Source organism: Copadichromis virginalis, linkage group LG17 (assembly GCF_057382275.1).
Source record: "Copadichromis virginalis isolate Kocher_CV1m ecotype Utaka linkage group LG17, C_Virginalis_male_GT1.1, whole genome shotgun sequence".
In the NCBI taxonomy this organism is placed as follows: Eukaryota; Metazoa; Chordata; class Actinopteri; order Cichliformes; family Cichlidae; genus Copadichromis; species Copadichromis virginalis.
In genome coordinates this window covers 18,677,161-18,699,578 of record NC_140634.1, presented here as the reverse complement: position 1 = coordinate 18,699,578, position 22,418 = coordinate 18,677,161, and the positions used below count along the sequence as shown (strand labels likewise).

Below are 22,418 nucleotides of genomic sequence, written 5' to 3'. Positions count from 1 at the left end.
CATTCTGTCTTTACCTTAAGGGAATTATTTACAGTCAAGGGCTTGGATTTAAAAACTGCCCTTTTTTGCCATAGCGTAATTAACATGCCATTGAATAACAGGCCTTGGCTGGTGCTCAGTTATAGTATTTAAAATTATTGATATATTTTGCACCTCCTAACTGTTTAAGTTTCAATATTATAGGGTCTCACGCTTTGATTTGATTTATTCACTTACTTTAGTTTTGAGAATACGACGCAATCTGCTTGGTAGAGAATCTCACTAAGACTATTAAAGACTGTCTTTCAAGGGACAGTTCTAACCAACCTGCACAGAGGTGTGTTCTGGGAGCTAAGTCCTGAAATGACTGCTCTGCTCACAATGCATTGACTTGGTATGCTGCTGCTGCAGGCAACGGGTCCTGTTTATTACTGTTTGACTGGTTAGAGTCACGGACCATAAAGTTTATGTTTTGCTTTTGGGGGCTCCTGGCCCACCTGAGGGTAGCTAGTGTTCTCTGTCACCCCAGACGTATTTGCTTAAATGTTTATCAGTTGTTATTTTTATTTACTTCCATATTTTATTTATAGCCTATTTTATTTATAGCCAGCCATCCATATATTGTCCACTCGGTGTTGAACTCCTGGTTTTAATAATATGTTACCCCACTGTTATATGTCCAATACAAAATGCATGATGGCGAATAAGCACCAAAGGCCCTTTACCTTATTGACCTGGAATGTAAAGGGCCTTAACCATCCAATTAAAAAAAAGAAAATCATTACATTTATCAAATCAAAAAAAGCTCACATTGCCTTTCTCCAAGAGACTCACTTGTCCCCCCAGGAGTTGGATAAACTTTGCCGTGATTAGGTGGGTCAGGTATTTTTTTCATGTCAGAGTCAGAGTAGGGGTGTAGCAATTTTGATTCATAAGCAGCTACAGTTTAAATGCACCCGGATGGTTAAGGATGCAGATGGGTGGACATTGCTACTCTTGGCTGAGATTCAAGATTTCAAGATTTTAATCAATATCTGTGCACCAAATGTTGACAACCCTACCTTTTTGGTAATTTGGAATGTATAATTAGCTATATGGGTGATTACCCAATCCTGATAGCAGGGGACTTCAATTTGGTAGTGGATGATAACTAGATCATAGCACTCCCTCACAGCGACACTCTAGATCAGCTTCAGTTGCTCTTAAAATGTGTAGGAACTTGGGTTTAGTAGATGCATGGAGAGTATTCAACCTATCCACAAGAGATTACACCTTTTATTCTGCCCCCCACAATGCTCCGTCGAGGATTGATTATTTTCTTATGTCAAATTTTATTATGCCCTGAGCAATGTCTTGTTCTATTGGAGGTATACACTTATTTGACCATGCCTCGGTGCTCCAGCATCTGACCTCATTTGGTAGCCGCTTCAAGTCTCCCAGATGGAGGCTAAACTCAAGCCTTTTGCATGATTCTAACTTTCTTCAATTCTCCACTAAAGGAGTGAAGAATGGAGAGCTTCCACCTGAAGCGGGATCTGTATCTGTTCAGAATAAAAGGATTAGGTTAAAACTTAGAGTGGGACAGACATTGGGGTCCTGACAAGCGCTGTCAGAGATCACAGAATACTGTTCTGCTGTTATGCTGAGGCAATTTTTACATGTTGTGATCTGTATTTAAAGTGGACTGTAGTGTTCTGGAAAATTCAATAAAATGTTAATCCCAAAAAGAAAAACCTTTCATACACGTATTGACTGAAACTCAGTTTACACTGACCTGGTTCATCAGTCATGCCTTTCCTTTCTCTCCGCTGAGCAACTAACTTTACCTCACGTGTCCCGTGTAACATGTGATTCAGGGCTGTGCGTTATCTCATCTGTTTCTTACAGTAATGCTAATTAAGTTGACTCCTAACTGTGGGCCCCCAAAAAACTGAGACAACTGTAAAATAGGCACACTCGATAGGCACACTTTAGAGAAACCACCATCAATTTCTTGGAGCGTGTCAGGCCTCTGCAGGTTGTGAGGCCTTTTAGTGATAAATTTTAGGACAGAAGGCAGAGTATTTAGAGACTTCTGATGGCTTTCCTGGATAATGAACTCAGGATGAAATGATTCTGGTATTTTTAGTGTCCAGTGAAGCAGCGGAGAGATTTCAGCCTACAAATTGACAACACAATCTCTTTTTAAGGGCTGACTAAAGTTTTCTTGATTCTTGACTATATGGAAAAATGTCCTCAATCTGTGTCTTTTCAACCACGATGGAGTGACCTTTGGCACAAGTGATTATCAAGAACCTTGGAGATCATCAAACTACACTTTAAATTCATGGCTATGAAACTCCCCAGATCACAGTCTGATCCAGAATCTATTTAAAAAGCCCACAAACCAATCACTTGATGAGACAGGAAGACATGTCCATCAATCAGTATCCAGCACACCACAGAGAGTCACAGTGACGAAGAAGTCACAAAGAAGTGCCATTGCTGTAAACACTGACTCTGTGCATATATTTGATTTTTACCCCCCCCCCCCCCCCCCAAAAAAAAAAAAATCTTTGAAACATTTATGATCGTTCTTCACTAAATCATACGTCATACGATGCAACATCTAACTGACCCGACACGTTTGGTTACAGATGTGGACATCAGTGGAAACATTTGCAGCAGGACCAGTCAGTGCCGAGAAGTAATCCTGCCATAACACCAACATCTGCAGAGCGCTGTGCTGAGATATTACCGAGCTGCAGCGAAGCCAAAGCTGCTTTAGTTTGTTGCTAAGACTTTAGAGTCGGATTTCTGCACTCATGAAATACTTTATGGGCTGGACACACACACACACACTCACTAATGTAACCAGCCTAGCTTGGATTGGCAAACTCCATTAAATTTGAACTGAACAGTGTGTGTGTTTGACAGAAAGCCAGAGGGACACTGTGAGTTTGGACTGATGAAGTGCACACAAAGAATAAAACAGAGCAGGACAGAGAAATTAATCAAACACATCAATCCATCACCATTATGACTTCATAACTTTCAGCTGGATAAACTTACAAAGACCAGGCAGAAACATTTTTTTATGTTATGCATTAAACACTCCCCTAAATTCAGGAGTGGCTCTGTAACTGAACAACCTTGAAGAATGTCTCTTTGTCCCTGCTGCGGCTTTAATCCAGATCCGTCTCACATTTAAACAGGTCTGAACATTACAGGCAGACGTCTGGGGTCATTTCTGTGAGAATCTGCTAATAATTGCTTGATTTCTTTCAGTAGCTCCTCCCATAACTGTGTTTATATCAGCATGTAATAGCAAAGCGTCAGCAGTTTGAGGTTTGGAGGTTTCTCATTTCTTCCCCACCTTCAACTTTTCTTTATATGCTTGTTAATGTTCTCCTGGTCCTGGATTTTTGGACCTAGAGATTTTGCTTTGTTGACTTTTGTTGAATTTTCATTCTAATGTTCTTTTTGCTTTTGAGTTTATTTATACTCATCCTCATGTCCTGCTTTGAGTTCATTCTGTTTAGCCTCTTGTTATTTCTGTCCTGTTTGTATGGTATCCCACTGGTGTTCACAACTTACAGCAAGCCCAAGAAGTGAAAATGGGACATAAGCAGAGATGTTATAAGAGACAGACATAGCACTCCTGAAATAAAAATTTAGGAAATGCAGGTCGAAGTAAAACTCCCAGGGGAAAAATGTTTTTCAAACATTTAATTTGGATCAAACCTTTTAAGTGTTTGTATTTTAAGATGAGACTTCCCTGGTGGTTCTATAGATTTAGTTTTATTTCCTGGTGACTACTCAAATAAAAATTAGCACTGGGAGGAATTTCAAGATGGCTGCCTATTTATGACATCTTGTTCTGGAAAGACTTTGACATAAACTACATGAAGAAAAGTACTGGGCTACTCTCACATTACACCCACAGGAGCTGCTCAACCATGGAAACCCACGCCATGAAGCTCCTAGTGCACAGTTTCTGTAATGATGATAATGACAGAAGAGGTTTGGAGATCTGCAGTTACTGAGTCAGTAGAACATTGGAAACCTTTACATTCTGCTAACCCACTGAGTACTTGTGGACCCCAAAGTGTATCACCATCACCAGAAAAAACAGGAAGAGTCAATATCCACACACTCTGCCCTGCAGATGACATTATATAGAGTTAGATTGCAGAAAGCTGATTGGTCGTTGGATGGTTTTCATGTTATTGTGCTATAGATCTGACTGGCAGCACAAATTTCTGTAAGAAATTAAAGAAAGTTAGGCGAAAAACTTGACATGGCATTGGATATAATCCAGACAGAACCAACAGGGAACCCATCTAAACAAATTCCATCTTTAAAAGCACCTCTGGTTCAGCTCATTTTCTTCATGACCTTTCAATGACAGACTGGGAACCTTAATTGCAGTTGTGTCTAAAATGGATGTTGTGGCTGTAAAACAGCTGAAGAGAGATAGAAGAAGAAGAAGAAGACAGACACTCTGAGTTAATTGGTGTTGTGTCTATGGGGGGGGATTACTTAATGGAGCCACCTGTGGACCAAATGACTGACATGACATTAAGATCAACAGCAGCACAGGCCAACTGAATTTGTTCATGTAAAGCAAAGGCAGGAAAACTGAGGTGCTTTAAGAATAATGCAGTAAACAGAAGTCAAATCAATATCTGCACATCTGAGGATTACAGATAGCTATCATCAGGATTTTATCAATACTGGCTCCATTGATCTGTATCAGTACTTATCAGTATTCTTAATGTAATGGGACTAAAATGCAACAGTCTTCTCCAAGCTCTCCAACAACCTTCCTGCTGCACTTTTCATGTCACCTTCAGAGATTTAAATTAGGAAACGGAGATCATATCCAGCCACATATTTGTTTTCACACCTGCTGAATCAAGTGAACACGGCGCTTGGATTTACGCAGTGATGCACGAACACACACACAGTAATGTAGGCACACACGTAAGAGATTGTCAGGTTTTAATTAAAGCTGCAGGTCTGAGTCGTTATCTGATCAGAAACACCAGCTTATCAGTTCATGGTTAAACACAAGCTGAGAGCTAGACATGCCCAACACACATATTTCACTTCTGCTTTTGTGACAATTCTCAAACCACGTCATAACCAGAAGCAACCCAAAATCACAAATGGCCAAAATGACCTTTCTTTTACCCCACGGTCCTTACGAGGTCTGAAAATGACACGAGTCCTCATGAGAATAGCTGGGCGAGTACACTTAAATACACACGCTGAGTATAAAATCTCTTGCAGCTCATTTCTCTGCTCGTGTCATCACAGTTCATTTCTCCTCCAACAAAAATGAAATGAACTCCTGACCCCAATAAACATGAAGTGGTTCAGCAGGTGTGCATCACTTTGTGTATCTGCAGCCGGTGTGTGCGTGTCGTCTACAATAACCTTCTGAGAGGTTACCAAACAGACATATCGATGCGTCTCGCCTGCTCGTCTGAGATCTGCTGTGGCCCTGAAGACACATTCTGCCGATATGTCATTTATTAAAATCATGATTGGCTAAAATCCCAGCGCTGTCTTTTTTTATACCCCTGCAGAGCTAGCAGCACACAGCCTTTTATCGTTTCATCTGCCTTTACAATGAGCTGAAGTCCAAACAGCTTCAGAGAGGAAAAATATCACGACAAAGTTTCACAATCTTTGTCATCTGAGACCACATGAAAGCTGCTTAAGACAGCTGTGGTTCAAACCATCTATTACTGCACTGCCCCAAACCATATGCTCTATATAAAAGACACACCAGCACCCTGATCACCCATCTGCTGTGGACATTTGGCCATTTGAAGCCTAAACTTTAGCATTTTGAGCACCAGAAAGAGCCAGAAGTGACCGTATTTGAACAAGAAGCTGGAGTGCTAAGTTATCAGCTGATGTCAGCTGGATCTATCCATCGACTGCATGAATTACAGACACAGAACTGAAAAACTAAATACGTGTTTTTGTGTTGGTTGATTGTTTTTTTGTTTTTCTTGTGTTTTTACAAAATTAGAAATGTGAAAATTCCAATTTTTTGAATGTTTGTAATTTTGTAATTTCTACGTTTTATACATTTTTACAGTTCTTAAAAAAAATCCTTCAAATGTTATCAAACTTCCATTCAGGGTTTTAACCATGTTAAAATGTTCATAAAGACAGCTTGATAACACCTCCTTGAAGTTCTAATAATCTAGTCATGGGAGTTCCATACGCCTCCTGTTTATGAGGGACAGCCAGTCTGAGGAAATTTACAGCTCACTTCAGACTGAGGGCCTGCACCAGTGTATGATAAAGAACGGTTATTTTGAACTGTGGATCAAGCAAAGCTGCTGTTTTAAAGTCCAAGAACAGAAATACGGAGCTGTTGTTGGTTTCTCCTTGTTGCTGAACATAGAGTAAAATTCAAATTTCAACCATAACCGTCTAACTGCAAATTTTCCACACAAACTCAGCACTCAAAGAGGTTTTTAATCACAAAACACTGTATTCTTTAAGTGCTTTCTAACTACTGCACTCAGACTCACACACTTAAACTTGTTCACTGGAGGAGCCCGGGATCAAACCACCACCCCACTGTTCCAATCACCGGCCCCATGTTAAGCCATGTGAAACATGGCGACCGTACAACCAGAACCCAGCACTGGTATTATATTCAAACAGTACTCTGTGTAGCACGTCTCTGAACACTCAGTTTCATGTTTTTATTTTCCTCTTGGATCTTTCTGATGTCACACAAAGATATAACCCTAAGATGGTCATCTTGGGCACAGAAGCCCTGCCCACCTTCTGTGCTGTCTTATAGCTTATTTGAGACGAAGGAGCTGCTTGAGGCCCAGGATAAGATATGGCTTATTTTTAACTATGAATCATACAAAGCTGCTGTAAGAGAGTCTGAAAACAAACCCGTGGAGGAGGACGTGAGCACCAAATGAAATCATATTTCATTCGGTGCACCTGTCTGTTTATGATCGCTGTATACCTGTGTGTGTGTGATGCACACGCGCTTATTATTCCCGTTATGAATCTGGATGTTTACATTGAGGAATCTGTGAGGAGCTGATGACGCTGTGAGGCAGGCTGAGGACCCGCCAACAAGCTCATTTTTGTCTTTTTGCCAACATGTTAACGATGTTTTGGTCTTGAAGGAGACGGAGCAATAAAGGTTTTATATTTGAAGCGAGGAACCCTCCCCTCCAACCCTCGCCCACCCCTTTTTCAGTTACATGTAAAGGTCACCCAGCCGACGAGCGGTGCGACATCCGTCCTTTTCCAATTTTCAGCCTCTCTCTCTCGACATTAAAGGATTTCTGAATGAAGCGTGACTTCTCTCTCTCGCACTCTCTCCGTTTCTCCATCTCCACATCATGGGTTGCCATGGCGACTGAGCAGCATCGATGACGCCCCGTCTCTCCCCTCTATATTTACTCTGTTGCTGTAGCGACGACCCAGGCATGCACCAAAGAAGAAGAAGCAGCAGCAGCACAGACTTCTGTGTTTATCTCTGTTACTGTTTGATTATTTTGTTGCATATTGTCCTTTTGGCCCCTCGTGGGGGGTTTTCTGCACTATTTATCCAAATTTATGTGGACCCATCCAGATTATGCAAGCGTGTCATTGCTATGAAAGATTCAGCTGTTTTGGTTTCACCAGATATTGAACCTGACTACATGGATGTGCTTTCTTTCATGACCCACACAGCTAAAGTGGAAACCCGGAGGGGTTCAAACTGTAAACAGCCAGCCCTCAGACCCGGAGTCACGCAGCTGTGCAGTGTTTACCATCAGCTGGTTGTTAATGGCGCTCTGAGTCCTTCATTCACACAATGAGCGGATCTGTTTAGGTTCACCTCTGACTTTAGATGCTGCGATACAAAAACAATCAGACTGAAAATCTCCTGACACTCAGATGGAACTAAAACAGCAAAATATGGCAAGATCACTGCAACACTTCCATTTTTTCCTCATTTCAGCCATTTAACCTCTGACCCACTGAGGCATAGACCACCTTTTATCAGGGTACTCAAACTACTTACTTTAAATCTGTCACGGTCCTGGGTCTCCTGACCCAGCGTTTTTAGTTCTTTGTGATTTTTGTATTATTGTACTTGTGTGTGATTTATTCTATGGCTTCTAGTTTTGATCCCTTGCCCTTCATGTCTCTCTGTGTCCCCTCTGTTCTGTGTAATTGTGTGTCTTTGCATGTTTGAGTTTCTTGTTTTCTGTCACTCTGCATTGTGCATTATGTTCTCATGGTTGGTTTTTTGTTACTCTCTCTAGTCTAGTCTCTTGTGTTCCCAGCTGAGTATTTCCCTGTGTATTTTGGTTCTTAGACCTCTGCCTTATGGTTTGTCTCTGTATTTCTTAGTTGCTGTCTCCACTGTGTCAAGTTCGCGTCTCTGTGTGATACTTCCTGTTTTACTTTGATGGTCCGTGTCTCATGTGAATGCGTCCTGCTTTGCTTGTCTCGTCAGTCCTGATTTCTCCCAGCTGTGCCCTCCTTCTGTGTCTCATTCCCCTCGTTACTCCACAGTGTATTTAAACCCTGTGTTTCTCTGAGTCAGTGTCGCGTCATCCCTCTTGCTGTGTGGATCTCCCTGTGTGTCTCTCTGTGAGTTTTCCAAGTTCCCAGTTTAGATTAGTTTGTATGTTTTTTCCCTGCCAGCAAATAAAGCTGAGTTTTGAGTTCACCTCCCTGAGTCTGTGAGTCCTGCACTTTGGGTCCAACTCCTGCCTGCCGCACAGCGATTCATGACAGTACGACGCGACCAGACATGGACCCAGCAGGCTCCTCCCGGGAAAGCGATTTGGCCCGCATCTTCAGCCTGTGGGAGCGAGTTTCCCATGCCTCGGACATTAAAGCAATGTCCATTGGGATAAACGCCATCGAGGCAATTCTCAAGGGGAATCCCCATCTTCGCGAGCTCTCAGGATTTTCGGGCCTACTGTCCAATCTGCAGAAAGCCAAGGAGACAGTACGAGCTCGTCATACCGCAACAGCGACCGCCACAATCGGGAAACGTTTCCACGCCGCTGCCACTGGACTCCTCTCCATCCACCCTCCACTCTGACTGTCACTCACCCGCTGCTTTTCTCGCAGCAATGTGGTCGGAGGATGAGGAGCCGGCCGTGATCTCTCCGTCGTTGCCAGTTTCCTCCATCACCGCACCTCCGGCTTCCCGAAGAAAACGGCATTCACGCCGCCGACACCCACCGCCACAGCCAGACCCCGAGACGTCTGAGTTGCCAGCTGTGGTGAGTGGAAGGGACAGTCAAGAGTTTCCTGACTTTGGGACTGTTTATTCCGGGGCTGTGTTTTTTCACTTAGCTGCCCAGCCAGAAGCGCTAGCTCCATCTCCTGTGTCCCCGCTAGCACAGCCATTAACTCCACCACACGCTCCATTTTCACCTCTACCATCGCTTCAGTCATCAGTTCGGTCTGCCACTCAGTCGCCCTTAGTTCCGTCATCCACACTACCACCTGTTTCCCTTCCACCACCACCATCACTACACCCAGCCATTCAGGCTGCTACTCAGTCAGACATTCAACCCATAGCCCTGCCGTTAATATGCTCTATAGCTGAGCCACTAGCCGCCCGACCCGCAGCCACTTCAGCCACTCCTCCACCCGTCACACCTCCACTACAACCATCACTGCAATCCCCAGCGCAGTCTCCAGTGTCCCCAGCGCAGTCTCCAGTGTCCCCAGCGCAGTCTCCAGTGTCCCCAGTGCAGCATCCCTTAGCACAGTCATCCACTCAATCACCAGCTCCACTTTCCCCTCAACTATCACTACCACCTCTAGCTCAGTCTCCTGTGCACTCACCTCTGGTTCATTCTCCTGTGAAGTCATCAACTCCCCTGCCTACTCCGCTCTCACCACCTCCGTTACAACAGACATCAGTTCAGTCCCCTGTGCCAGTGCAGACGCCCTCAGTTCAGTCTCCCGTGCAGTTATCTACTTCACCACCATCAGTAGCTCAGCTCCCACTCTCACCCGTGTCTCCAGTAGCTCAGCTCCCACTCTCACCCGTGTCTCCAGTAGCTCAGCTCCCACTCTCACCCGTGTCTCCAGTAGCTCAGTTAGCTGCCCAGCAGCCTCTCTCTGCTCAGTCTCCTGTGTCGCCAGTTTTGCTCATTCACTCCATGCAGAGAGGTAACTTGATTTCTACTCAGGGTACTTTTCATGGTTTAGCCGCCGTTGGCACAGTTGGCCACTCCAGGGCTTCCCCAGAGGCTAGGTCTCAGTCCCCAGCTGATTCTGGACCCCTGAAGTTTAAGCAGCCCCCTAAGAACTGCACCATGTTCGCATTGCCTGGGCAGAGTCGGTGCTCAGTGCAGCGCCAGTTGTCCTCATGTCCGCCAGAGGACTTCATGCCTGTTGGCTTTGCTTTAGCCTCCGCTGGAGGGTCCGAGGGGCCCGTTCAGCCGCCCGTCTCCGCTGGAGGGTCCGAGGGGCCCGTCCAGCCTCCTGTCTCCACTGGAGGGTCCGAGGGGCCCGTCCAGCCTCCTGTCTCCACTGGAGGGTCCGAGGGGCCCGTCCAGCCTCCTGTCTCCACTGGAGGGTCCGAGGGGCCCGTCCAGCCTCCTGTCTCCACTGGAGGGTCCGAGGGGCCCGTTCAGCCTCACGCCGCATCAGCTGGAGGGCCCGAGGAGCCTGTCCAGCCGCCACCTGCGACCGCCTCGTCGTCGCCTGGTCCGGCTGTATCTGCCTGTGCTTCTGCTACGCCTGGGCCAGCCTCAGCCTCTGCAGCTCCGCCTGGTCCAGCCTCAGCCTCTGCAACCTCGTCTGGTCCGGCCTCCGAGTCTTCGTCCCCGTCTGGTCCGGCCTCCGAGTCTTCGTCCCCGTCTGGTCCGGCCTCCGAGTCTTCGTCCCCGTCTGGTCCGGCCTCCGAGTCTTCGTCCCCGTCTGGTCCGGCCTCCGAGTCTTCGTCCCCGTCTGGTCCGGCCTCCGAGTCTTCGTCCCCGTCTGGTCCGGCCTCCGAGTCTTCGTCCCCGTCTGGTCCGGCCTCCGAGTCTTCGTCCCCGTCTGGTCCGGCCTCAGCCTGTGCTTCGCCTGGTCCGGCCCCCGCATCGCCACCGTCTGGTCCTGCCTCGTCTGGTCCTGCCTCGACTGGTCCTGTGCCCACCAGGCCATGGCCAGCACGCCTGAGACTGGGGGGCCGCCGCTGCCTTCTGCGCGGTCGGCCCCCTGAACTGCTCCGTCGTCTCCTTCGCCGCCGCCGCTGCCTTGCGCACGGCCGGCCTCCTGAACTGTTTCCACGTCGCCGCCGTTGCCTTGCGCACGGCCGGCCCCCTGAACTGCTCTGTGTTTGGGTTGTTTTCTTGGGCTCCGGTGTTTGCTGTGCTCTTCTTTTGTTTTCTGTTCCGAGCCCTCCGTCCTGGGCCCCCGCCGCCCGCCCTGGGTTGTTTTCTGTTTGGTTTTGTTTTTCTGTGTTTGGGCTGTCTGGAGCCAGCCCTTGAGGGGGGGGTACTGTCACGGTCCTGGGTCTCCTGACCCAGCGTTTTTAGTTCTTTGTGATTTTTGTATTATTGTACTTGTGTGTGATTTATTCTATGGCTTCTAGTTTTGATCCCTTGCCCTTCATGTCTCTCTGTGTCCCCTCTGTTCTGTGTAATTGTGTGTCTTTGCATGTTTGAGTTTCTTGTTTTCTGTCACTCTGCATTGTGCATTATGTTCTCATGGTTGGTTTTTTTGTTACTCTCTCTAGTCTAGTCTCTTGTGTTCCCAGCTGAGTATTTCCCTGTGTATTTTGGTTCTTAGACCTCTGCCTTATGGTTTGTCTCTGTATTTCTTAGTTGCTGTCTCCACTGTGTCAAGTTCGCGTCTCTGTGTGATACTTCCTGTTTTACTTTGATGGTCCGTGTCTCATGTGAATGCGTCCTGCTTTGCTTGTCTCGTCAGTCCTGATTTCTCCCATCTGTGCCCTCCTTCTGTGTCTCATTCCCCTCGTTACTTCCCAGTGTATTTAAACCCTGTGTTTCTCTGAGTCAGTGTCACGTCGTCCCTCTTGCTGTGTGGATCTCCCTGTGTGTCTCTCTGTGAGTTTTCCAAGTTCCCAGTTTAGATTAGTTTGTATGTTTTTTCCCTGCCAGCAAATAAAGCTGAGTTTTGAGTTCACCTCCCTGAGTCTGTGAGTCCTGCACTTTGGGTCCAACTCCTGCCTGCCGCACAGCGATTCATGACAAAATCTGCCCTAAATCTGCTGTTTCAGTGGTGACGTTCATATGAAACATGGCCAAAAATTTAAATAATGTGGCTACAGTTATACCCATTAGCTAAATGTTAAGTTTCACATCAAATTTCCAGTCTTGGGTCTGTATGATGTCACCAAGAGCAGATATCCCTAATATGGTGATTGCCTGATATGTTGTTGCTGCCATTAAAACTCAGACAGTTGTTTGTGTTCATCCGGAGGCGGCGTTCTCAGTGAACACAATCAGCTTTCCCGGATTATTGCATTTGCCTCAAGATATTACAACTTAGGGGTGTTCGTGCAGTACAAATACCACTGTAGAGTACTCAGAGTACTTAATTTCTGAGTAATTGGCAGCCTCACTGTTAATATTTTGTAGTTTGAGCTGCTGTAAATCTCCACATTTGGCAGCAGGAATTAAAGCTTTTCACTCTTCACTCATTGTGATGCTAAATGAAGGGTCAGTAATTAAGCTTGTAGTGAAATCTCTCACACCGTCGGTGAGGTGAGGTGTATTGTACTAAAATAAATGATCTGTGAAAAGAGAGACTGGTAAATCAAATTTTAAGCACTCGTATGAGCTTACGTGTTATTTCATGACACGATGATTATCGTCCATAATCATTCAGACATTTTGAATCCAACAGCCTTGGTTTTCAGGTCTGCCCCAATTCAGATGTGTAATAGCAACACTGATTCACAGTGCAAAGCTTATTAGTTTCATTTAAAGGCTGTAAAACTGGCCTTTAAAAGCCAGCCTTTAATACAAAGCTAGCACTGGCATCAGTCAAATATGAGACTTTGAGCCTGGAGATCTGGACAAACCAACGAATCCTGAAAAACACAAACAAACCGAAGAACAACTGTCCTGACTGCAAACTGTACAACTTTTTGACTGAAACCTGCTGTTTGGTCTCTGGGCTGTAGAAGAAGACCCAGTTCTAAACATTAGCAATAGCCCTCAACCAAGTGCACACAGTAAGTGAACAGGAAGTGATCTGAAAGTAGCAGCAATGCTTCCAAAGGTGAAGATGACGTTAAAGGTCGTGTGGGCAATCTGATCACAAACGTTCAAAAAGGCTGGCTGTTGATTTGTCTGATATAAGAGCTGGAACAGCTGATTTTTTAATAAACTATTTCATCCACAGAATGAGCTGTCATATGGGCTGAAAGGATTAATCAATGAATCAATTAGCTGACATTAAATGCTTCAAACTGGAGAATACAGCTTATCTGATGTGAGAGCTAATTTAAAAAGTAAATGAAGGAAATAAACAGGTTCAATAAAATCCTCTTTAGCGCTGAAACACGATGAGCGTCTCTGTTTTAATGACCAAACAGCGGATACAAAGTAGTTCGGACTATCAGGACAGCAGCTCAGCATCATCAGAGCCTAACTGATAAAGAAAAACATTATAAAAAACATGCCGCTCACGCCTTCACGTCACACCGTAAAACGAGGTGTCGTTACCTTTGGGTTGAGGACCAGCTGCTGCTCGTCAAAGTGCAGCAGAGCCACAGAGTTGGACTCGGAGTTGTTGACAAAGATCTGCAGGCAGGGGTAGAGCGACGTTCCCTTACAGTCTGCTCCACATGTGAACACGCACTCGAACATCTCTTCCGGACGCAACACCGACACCACCTGCAAGAGGGGGAGCACACGATTAGTGATGGATATGTTAGTGGACTGCGTCGATTCTGATAGCTGATTCGTTGAAAAATAACATCTTTTACTGGTAATTTTATTTGAAATATACATATTTGCTAATTGTCCAATTTTCTGTGAGGTAAATTTGAATGTTTTGTTTGGGTTTTTAACCGAAGGTTGGATTAAGGTAAAAATAACATGATTTGAATGTATCATGCTGATTTGAAGGCCTGGGAGGAAAAATGTGTTTAGGATGAGTTTTAAAAATGGACTGTTGAGGTGACTGTTTAACATGCAAAGACAGTTTATTCTATAACCTTTGGGCAGCGATAGAGAATCCTGTCCCCTCTGAGTTTCCACTTAGATTTCTGTATATGTAGCAGCAGTTGGTTAGATGACCTGAGAGCTCGGGGTAAATACCATTTAAGGATTTAAAAACAAATACAGGAACTCTGACTCAGTGGAGCTTATAGGACTTGATGGTGCAATCCTTTGAGTAATCAGCACTGCTTCCTGCCTGGGGTCCTTAGTGGGTGAGCAGTAACTGCTTCATTAGGGTCATCAGATGGGCATCTTCCATCCTCAGTATTTCATTGATTTTATTTCCACAATACCTCCAGAGGACTCAACATGACACCTGGCGTCCTTTTTCTTGATCCACAACCAGTCACTACTTCGCTCAGTGCCCTCGCACTCCCATCCTCTTCAGGAGTTTTGGTCTTGACAATAAGCCCTCTACACTCAACCTCCACAGCAAGATTCTGCCTGAGCTGCTATTATGACAAGCTTTCCCATTCATATGACTCTTCAACTCCAGATTCCCAAAGTACCATTAGTTCCAGAATGTCTAATATCTTCTGCAAAGCTGATCGCAACATGAGGTCTGGCCTGAGATTAGTTATTGTTCCTATCAGAAAGACCAGTGTGATCAGGGTTGACCTGCATCTTCCAGGGTTATGCTTACTCTTGCCGATGACTTCACAAGAAGTTCTCCTGCTCTCATGAAGGGAATGAGGCTTGGTATTCAGACCACTGTAGGAGCGAGGGCATTGGCGTCAGTTTTCCTTCCTTATGAGATAATCACCATTTGTTGCAGGACCTGGTTGTGGAAGTTGTACATTTCTAGGTGTTGTGGCCTTGGGACAGGCTTTTTTTGCCTGAGAGTTGCTGGAGTTTGGCAGAGAGCATACATATGGTCGTCTCCACTTCACTAATGGACGTTTTGGGCTGTAGGGAGGATATTGTAGGTGACTCTGATTATAAAGCTGAGTCTGCTTCCTTCCATTTTCCAGAGATCCTTCCAGTTGAGCTTGTGATGTTTCAGTTTTTCCCAGCTGGTTCACTGGCCCAGCATCGGAGATGGACTTGTGCCACATTGCTCAACTTGTCCCAAATCCAAGTCCTGTCCTGTCCTGCTGAACGTGTCCAACTACATCTCCACGCTCGAGAGGAGACTGTGCTTTCTGCACAGCCTCTGACGGAGTCCACATCCTTGCAGTGGGAGCAGCAGCTCTCTTGAGGCTCAGTCAGCATCAGTTTTTAGTAAACACTTATATCTGTTGGAACTTTTGTTCATGCAGCTTTTAAAAATGTGTGGACACAGAGTACAGTCTAAATCTTTTATATGTCTGGATGTTAATGATGAGCGATGGCGGAAACTTGTCTACCGGCTCATTACTGGACTCAAACAACGACCTCGGGCATGAAAATAAATATCAATGTCCATGAGAAATAATCAGTCAGTCTTTGCAGATCTGATAAAAGTCAGACCGCTTCATCACTCAAGAGGTCACAAAGCTGCAATAATGTCGAACCATCGTGATTGATGTGTTATTAAGCAATGGATCAGTGAATGACAGAGCAGACGTGCTCTCTGCCACATGACTTTGGACTTCCAGTCTCCATAATGCATGAACATTATTCCAAAATGATGCAATAAGCTAAAAGCCAAATAAATCAGGCCGGTATGAATTCATCATCCACAGTAAACAGCTGGGAGTGCAGGCTGTGGCTGCCTGTAATTTATACCACGAGAAGTCCCAATGGCTTCAAAACGCTGTGCAAACACTTTTAACGATCCAGAGCGGAAAGTGATGCAGCACGAGCGAACCGAAACAGCTAAAGGTGGACGCTTTGTCCTGACCAGAGATGGGCAGTAACGCGTTACTTGTAACGCGTTACTGTAATCTGATTACTTTTTTCGAGTAACGAGTAAAGTAAGGGATTACTATTGCAAAAACGGTAATTAGATTACCGTTACTTTCCCGTAGGAACGCTGCGTTACTGCGTTACTAAGAATGTCTCACGACAGTGACGTAAGCGAGTGCGCCGTTAGTGACAACAGCTGTGTGCAGATCAACAATGGATCACATATCGATTGTGGGAGAGAGTATGAGCGTGCAGCGTGGAAGTACTGACCTTACTTTGAGTAGAAAATAGGTTTAAATGTTAAACTCATTTATTCAACTCAGAGAATGTTGCATATAATTAAATTTTTGCTTGATGCATAAAGTTAAAAGATTAAAACTGATAAAACAAGTTTAAAAAAAAGAGACTTTTCCATTTGATTACATTTTGTATGATGGATTATGTAGAAAAAGTAGAATTGGGCTGAAAGATCTATCTATATTTATCACCTGTTCAGGTTGTAAATCGTGTTTTTAAAAAGTAACTAAGTAACTAAGTAATTAATTACTTTTGAAAATAAGTAATCAGTAAAGTAACGGGATTACTTTTTGGGGGAAGTAATCAGTAATTAGTTACTGATTACTTTTTTCAAGTAACTTGACCAACACTGGTCCTGACAACAAAAATCTAAATAAATGACTAACTCAATCATTAAAGGCCTCAGGCTGCTTGAGCTGTGATTTCAAACAATATGTTTTAGTTTCTGTCAAAACTAATGGTCATGTTTTTTTCTTCTGCCATGTACAGCAAGAAGAGGAATGTTTGAACCCAACGAGAAGTTATTTAAAGGGTAATTTTGTATTCTGAGAGCAGCAGGAGCTCTAAATGGAAATATTGATTCATTCAATCTAATTTATCCATTTTAAAGACGGAGAATCCGTGACCAGGATATCTGAAGAAACACTGAGATTTACGAGTTGTTATTTGGGAAATTCAACGTACAAAACCTGCACAGCTGTCTTGATCTCATTCAGGCTTGTTGCCATTTTTCTGTCACTGGTTCTCTGGCTCCGAAGCAGGAGAATGCTGATTGGCTTTACCAACTGGGGAAACAGCTGCCAGTGAGCAGAACACCAGACCGACCTGCTGCATATGAATCGAAGAAAAAGTTTAAAAATGAAGCAACTGAGATGTCTGGAAGGAGATTCAGAGACACCGTCTGTGACCAAAAAAGATTCCCCTGAAAATAATAGATGGATTCGCTACATGAACAAAAAGCTGAAACTAGAAAAACTGATTGGCTGCTTGTGTTTTCTCAATATGTTTCTGATGGCAGTGGAGTTTGTTAAGACTGAAGGTAATAGACGGAAGTTTGTCTCCCTTTCAGTAAAAATATCTCACAAAGTAATTATACTGCCTTCTTCTCACAGCAATCATCCCTCTGATTGCACAGTGGTGGCCTCCTATTCAGCAACAAGACAATGCAAAATAGCTTTAGAAGTTACCAAGATGCAGCTGCAGGTAAATTAGTCAGTTGAAGCATCAGAAAAGCAACAAAATGATGACGAACTTGTCAAAATGTTGACTCATTCAAGCTTGTCGTTTCAAATTCCTACTGGGTGTCTTCCTCTAGATAAAGGCTTAAAAGAATATGAACTTGCCCTTCTTTCAAAAGATATTCTGTGAAGCTCAAAATACTGTAAAACAGCATAAAGCACTCCAAGTTCCACCTTGAGCCCGGCCAATTTATAAGCAGGACGATATTATTGGCTACCAGCCGAAATTTAAAAAGGGAAAATAAAACACCCTTCAAAAACATTATACGTATCGCTGTCTTTGTCCACCAGAGGGCACTTAGGAACTTCCCTGCTAATAACACGTGTTGGAACTTAAATAAATATGTACACATAACAAATATCAGAGAAGCCTGTTTATGTTTTGTGTGTCATAAAGAAAAAAACAATACCGGACAATATTTGAGAACATCGGAATTTTAAATCACTGAATATCTGTTTGATTAACCTGTAGTTCCATTCTAAAAGTTCCTCTGCATCTGAAAGTCTTACTCCCTGAGAAATGGGTTTGGTGAAGATAAACAATCTCAAGAAACGTCATATGGAACGAAGTTCCTCTCTAGAAATAAAAGTAGATTCTTAAATGATTGTTAATATAAGCTTTTGTCAATCTAGCGTTTAAGCTTGTGATTTGGCATTATATAAATAAAATTGAATTGAATTGAACTGAACTGAATAGTTAACAGCAAGAAAAAGACGATGAGCTTAGGGAAATGTTAAGGTCAGCCTTCTTTCTCTGAGTAAAAGCTTAACAAGGCTTTAATTTTGGCCGTGGTCCATCAATCTGGCAGGAAAAATAACCATCATCACTGCAAGGTCCATCCAAAAACATGGATTCCCACAATGGAAGGATTAAAGAATCTTACAGAACTTTGTTTGTAACTGGTTGGATCCACTAGAAACATCGACATCAAAACAACACAATGACAAGGTCAACATAACATTACTAGAAATGTAGGTTGCACCTTAAAATGTTCTAATTCTGCAGAGACAGTCACTGAAATTGAAGTTCAACTAAGGTTGAGTTATGCTTTTCTTTCTGTGTCTACACTGCATGAACTGCATGAGAAAACTGCAGATTTTACAAGTGGTATATTAGGGTTTTTTCTAGAACTCCTTCTACTACAAATTAGGAACTTTCCAAGCATAAAGCAGGAGTAAAACTTCAGCTGTGAAGGTTACCTTTGAAAAAAAGAAAGAAAGATCAGTTTAAGTGCAATATTTGGCTTTTCTAATGCATTAATACGTATTTTCTTTGTAAAAAACACAAATATAACAATGTCATTCTTTCTCAATATCCCATGTGTAGGACTTTCTCTGTGATCTTCTTGTAATTTATAGCTAAATACCAACTAATACCAAGTAGTTTTAGAGAGTTATGAGGATGGTTTCCAGGAAATGGAAGAGAAAATACCGAAAGTTAAAAATAATCCTCTGGGGGATAAAAAATGTCTGACTGCTGGGTATCCAGTTAGCATTTTCCAAATTTGAGGCTTAAACTAGAACTACAGCATGTTACCTGTGAGGTTAAAGTTAGCAAAACCTCAGAGTAACATAGAATCTGGACTACAGATGTTAGACTCAGCTGTCAGAATGACTTTAATTTAGAAACAACAGCGAGGGCCGCGTTCACTGACAGACGACTGACAGTTTGTGTCAGATCACCTCGGTCAGACCGGCGGGATCCCCCTCACTGTCCATCAAAGTCTGATAACTGATCTGCATTAGAGTTTGCCCTCAGTTATTACTGGACACTTCTCGAGTGGCTGAAGGAGATTAGCACAGATAATCTGAGTCAAACTCACAGAAATCCTTCAATATTGATCTCAACACCAGGAATTCTTCGACATGGTGCTTCTCGTCAGTGTGTCAGTGCAACATATACTAGAGTAAATATGTCAGTGACTTTCTAGTAAACAATTTGGACTTTCCTAAAAACTGCAGCATAACAAAAGAGGCAAGTGGATCCTTTCACCTATAAGTAAAGCTGCAGCTTTGTCCAGTTAATGCATAGAATTTCAAAAAGCTGTGAATTCATTAAGTTCACATGATTAAAAACAGAAAAAATGCAAATACTGGACCCAGATCCACAGGAATCAACATTATTTTCCCTTAAATACTTTTTTTTGTCTGAATCAACATTAATACTTTATAAAATCTCCAATCATGCCGACGTGTCCCGATCCTGACTCCAAAATCTGGATATTGAGTATCGATGGAAATGTTTACTCCACCATCAGCAACGGGAGACCTAACAGAGAGTTGGCAGCCTGGAGGTGTTTCTCACTTTTATTGAACTCATGGTGACATACGTACAGTGGTGAGTTGGCTTAATGTGTCTACTCCACTCCGTGTGTGAGGAGAAACTAAGGAGACTGTAAATAAGTGCAAAAAGACTCCCACACTGAGCTGAAAGCAGACGAGTGCACATATGAAGACAATAATGTCAGTATTATGTTAAAAACTGCATTTATTTTGGTCCTGACTTCACTTATTATTTTACTAACACTGAAGCACTCCTCTCTTTATCAACCACTAATACCACAGCTGATAATAACACACTTACACAGTCACATCACTAATTTAGGCTCCAGGTAAAGCCACCCTGCTGCCGCTGAGTGTTAGTAGCCTTATAGCAACACTACAGCAGACATATGTTTACTATTTTTCAGTACTTGTGATTGATGTACTTTTAATGTGTGTAATTAATCAGTTAAAGTCCTGGTTGTGTCAGCAGTTCCTGCGAAATGCTGAAATCCTTAACAGCTCTCAGTATCCTGCAGTAGGCTGCAAGTTATTTTTTTTTCTTTTTATAGAAGAACTATTAATAGGCTGTGTGCTAAAATAATATTTTAAAGTGAAGTACTATAGACAGTCAAAGCCTGCCCTAGAAATGTATTGTGTGATATCAAAAGTATTTAACTGCAGCGTGTACTGAGTGCAGTAGCAGTACTACAGTAAGTGTGGTAGCAGCAGTCCTCACTAAAACTACTTCCATATAAACACACCTCTGAAAACCAGCACAGCGTGAACCCCGACAACAAACGACAAGAAAAGTCGGGTTCAGTGTGTATTTTAACTAATACTACCACTAACCTGACTACTACTACTACATCTACTACACCTCCTTGTACGGCGGCGGCTCCGGCAGCAGCGGCGGTGGCAGCTCGGAGCTGGCAGCCGGGCTCACCGTGCAGTTGGCCGGCTTGCTCTGGAGGCTCTGCAGGGTCGGGCTGAGCCAGCAGAAGCCCAGGATGAAGAGGCTGGGGATCCCGCAGGCGATCAGGAACAAGCCCAGCCGGATGCTCTTGTCCTCGGCCTCGGAGTACTCGTACGACACCCGGATCTTCGCCATGGCAGCCCCGCGGAGACCTCCGCCGGCATGGAGAGGAGGAACGGAGGAGGAGGAGGAGGAGGATGGATGCACGGAGGATGAAGGAGGGGAAAGAAGAGGAGGAGGCGCTGCTCGCTGTGTGCTGAGAAACTGTTGAGTTTAAACGCGACCGCTTTCGTTCTGTAAGCGCTTCATCTGTCCTCCCTCCTCCCCCTCTGCCTCTTTTATCGCCCACCTCACCCCAGCCTGCCCTCCTTCTCACCCTTCACCTCCCACTCTCCTCACTCTTCTCATCTTCACTGCAAAAGCCCAAACAACCCTGGAACTTTCTACGATAAAGGCTCAGCTCACCAAAATCACAACACACGCGCTCAGCGACGTGGCCAAAACTGTGTGGACACCTGTGTGGCCATCAGGTTAGACACTTCTGCACATAACTCTGTCAACAACAAGTCTGCTTTCAGCTGGTTTGGCGTCAGCAGCATGCACTGACGTCATAGCGAGTGATAACGTTATAAAGAGAAAGCAAAGACTGTATATAAACTATGGCCACTGTGTAGTTTTAATGTTAATGGAGCCAGATGTGACCACAGGGAAGAGGTCCAATCAGACCCAGACACCCACACTTCCCCCTCCAGCTCCTCAGAGAGGTCACAGGTCAGCTGAGAGTCTTTCCAGGGTGTCCTGTGTCAAACCAATCCTGGTGAAGCACCTCAGCTGTCTCGTCTTGAGGTGGAGAAGCTCTGGGTTCTACTATGAGCTCCTCACCTCATCACATCTACAGAGGAAGCTACCCACAGCTGATGAAAGATCAAAGCTCCCTGCTCTTGAAAATCTAAAAGTTCAGATTTGTTTTAAATGGTTAGAGTTTCTTTATTGGTTATGTGTTTTTAAAACTGCATAAGACAGTCTTTGTTGTACTTGCACATAGTTTGGGATTGTATCTATGTCAGGTCTTAATGGGTCAGCAGTTCTTAACGGGTCAACAGCTTCTGGACAGGTGAACCTCCTTGGCTGGATTCTGTGGAGATGTGTGTGCCAAGATTCAGCAGCATTTCCAGAGCCCATCTCTGGAGATGGTGGAGAAACGTAGACGCGAGGTGCAGCAAAAGTGACACATTTGTGTGGACAGACTGCAGAAGCTTGATCCTTCTTAGCCATGAATGTGGACAGTTTTAGCATGTGGTCGTCAGACTTTAGGGGTTTATTTGCAGAACTTAAGCTATAAGATTAGACGCATGTGTAATGGAGCCAAAGAGCGGCGCAAGGACGTCCAGCAGGAGTGTCGTGTCTGAGTTCAACCCTCCTGCTGAAAACCTTTCACTTTGGGAAACAGTTTGATGTCCTAACCTGAACTCTATCCAGCAGCAACTCAGGTGTCTACATACTTTTGGTCATGTGGTGCAGCCTGTGGCTACGTGGCATGTTTCTATGGTTTCATCTCTCTCTCTCTCTCTCTGCAGGTTGAGTGATGCTCGATCACTCCGGTGGCTTGATGATTCAATCCAGATCAGGTTTTATTTCGCCGCTGGCTCCTTGTTGTTCTCTCGC

General features: G+C 44.1%; 1 protein-coding gene across 2 annotated transcripts in view; it reads right to left on the bottom strand.

Annotated features, from left to right (window-relative positions):
• LOC146689288 (calcium-activated potassium channel subunit beta-4-like) overlaps positions 1-21,291 on the bottom strand; it is a 39,828-nt gene extending 18,537 nt beyond the window's left edge. Inside the window, exons 1-2 of one of the 2 annotated variants that reach the window (XM_085436021.1) lie at positions 20,658-21,291; positions 13,656-13,826 (exon numbers count right to left, since the gene is read on the bottom strand). In XM_085436021.1, coding sequence (XP_085292147.1) covers positions 13,656-13,826; positions 20,658-20,888 — 402 coding nt within the window. In that variant the 5' untranslated portion in view covers positions 20,889-21,291. The remainder of the gene's footprint in view (positions 1-13,655; positions 13,827-20,657) is intronic. The other variant, XM_085436020.1, reaches the window with a different exon arrangement.
• Between the last annotated feature and the right edge of the window lie 1,127 nt (positions 21,292-22,418).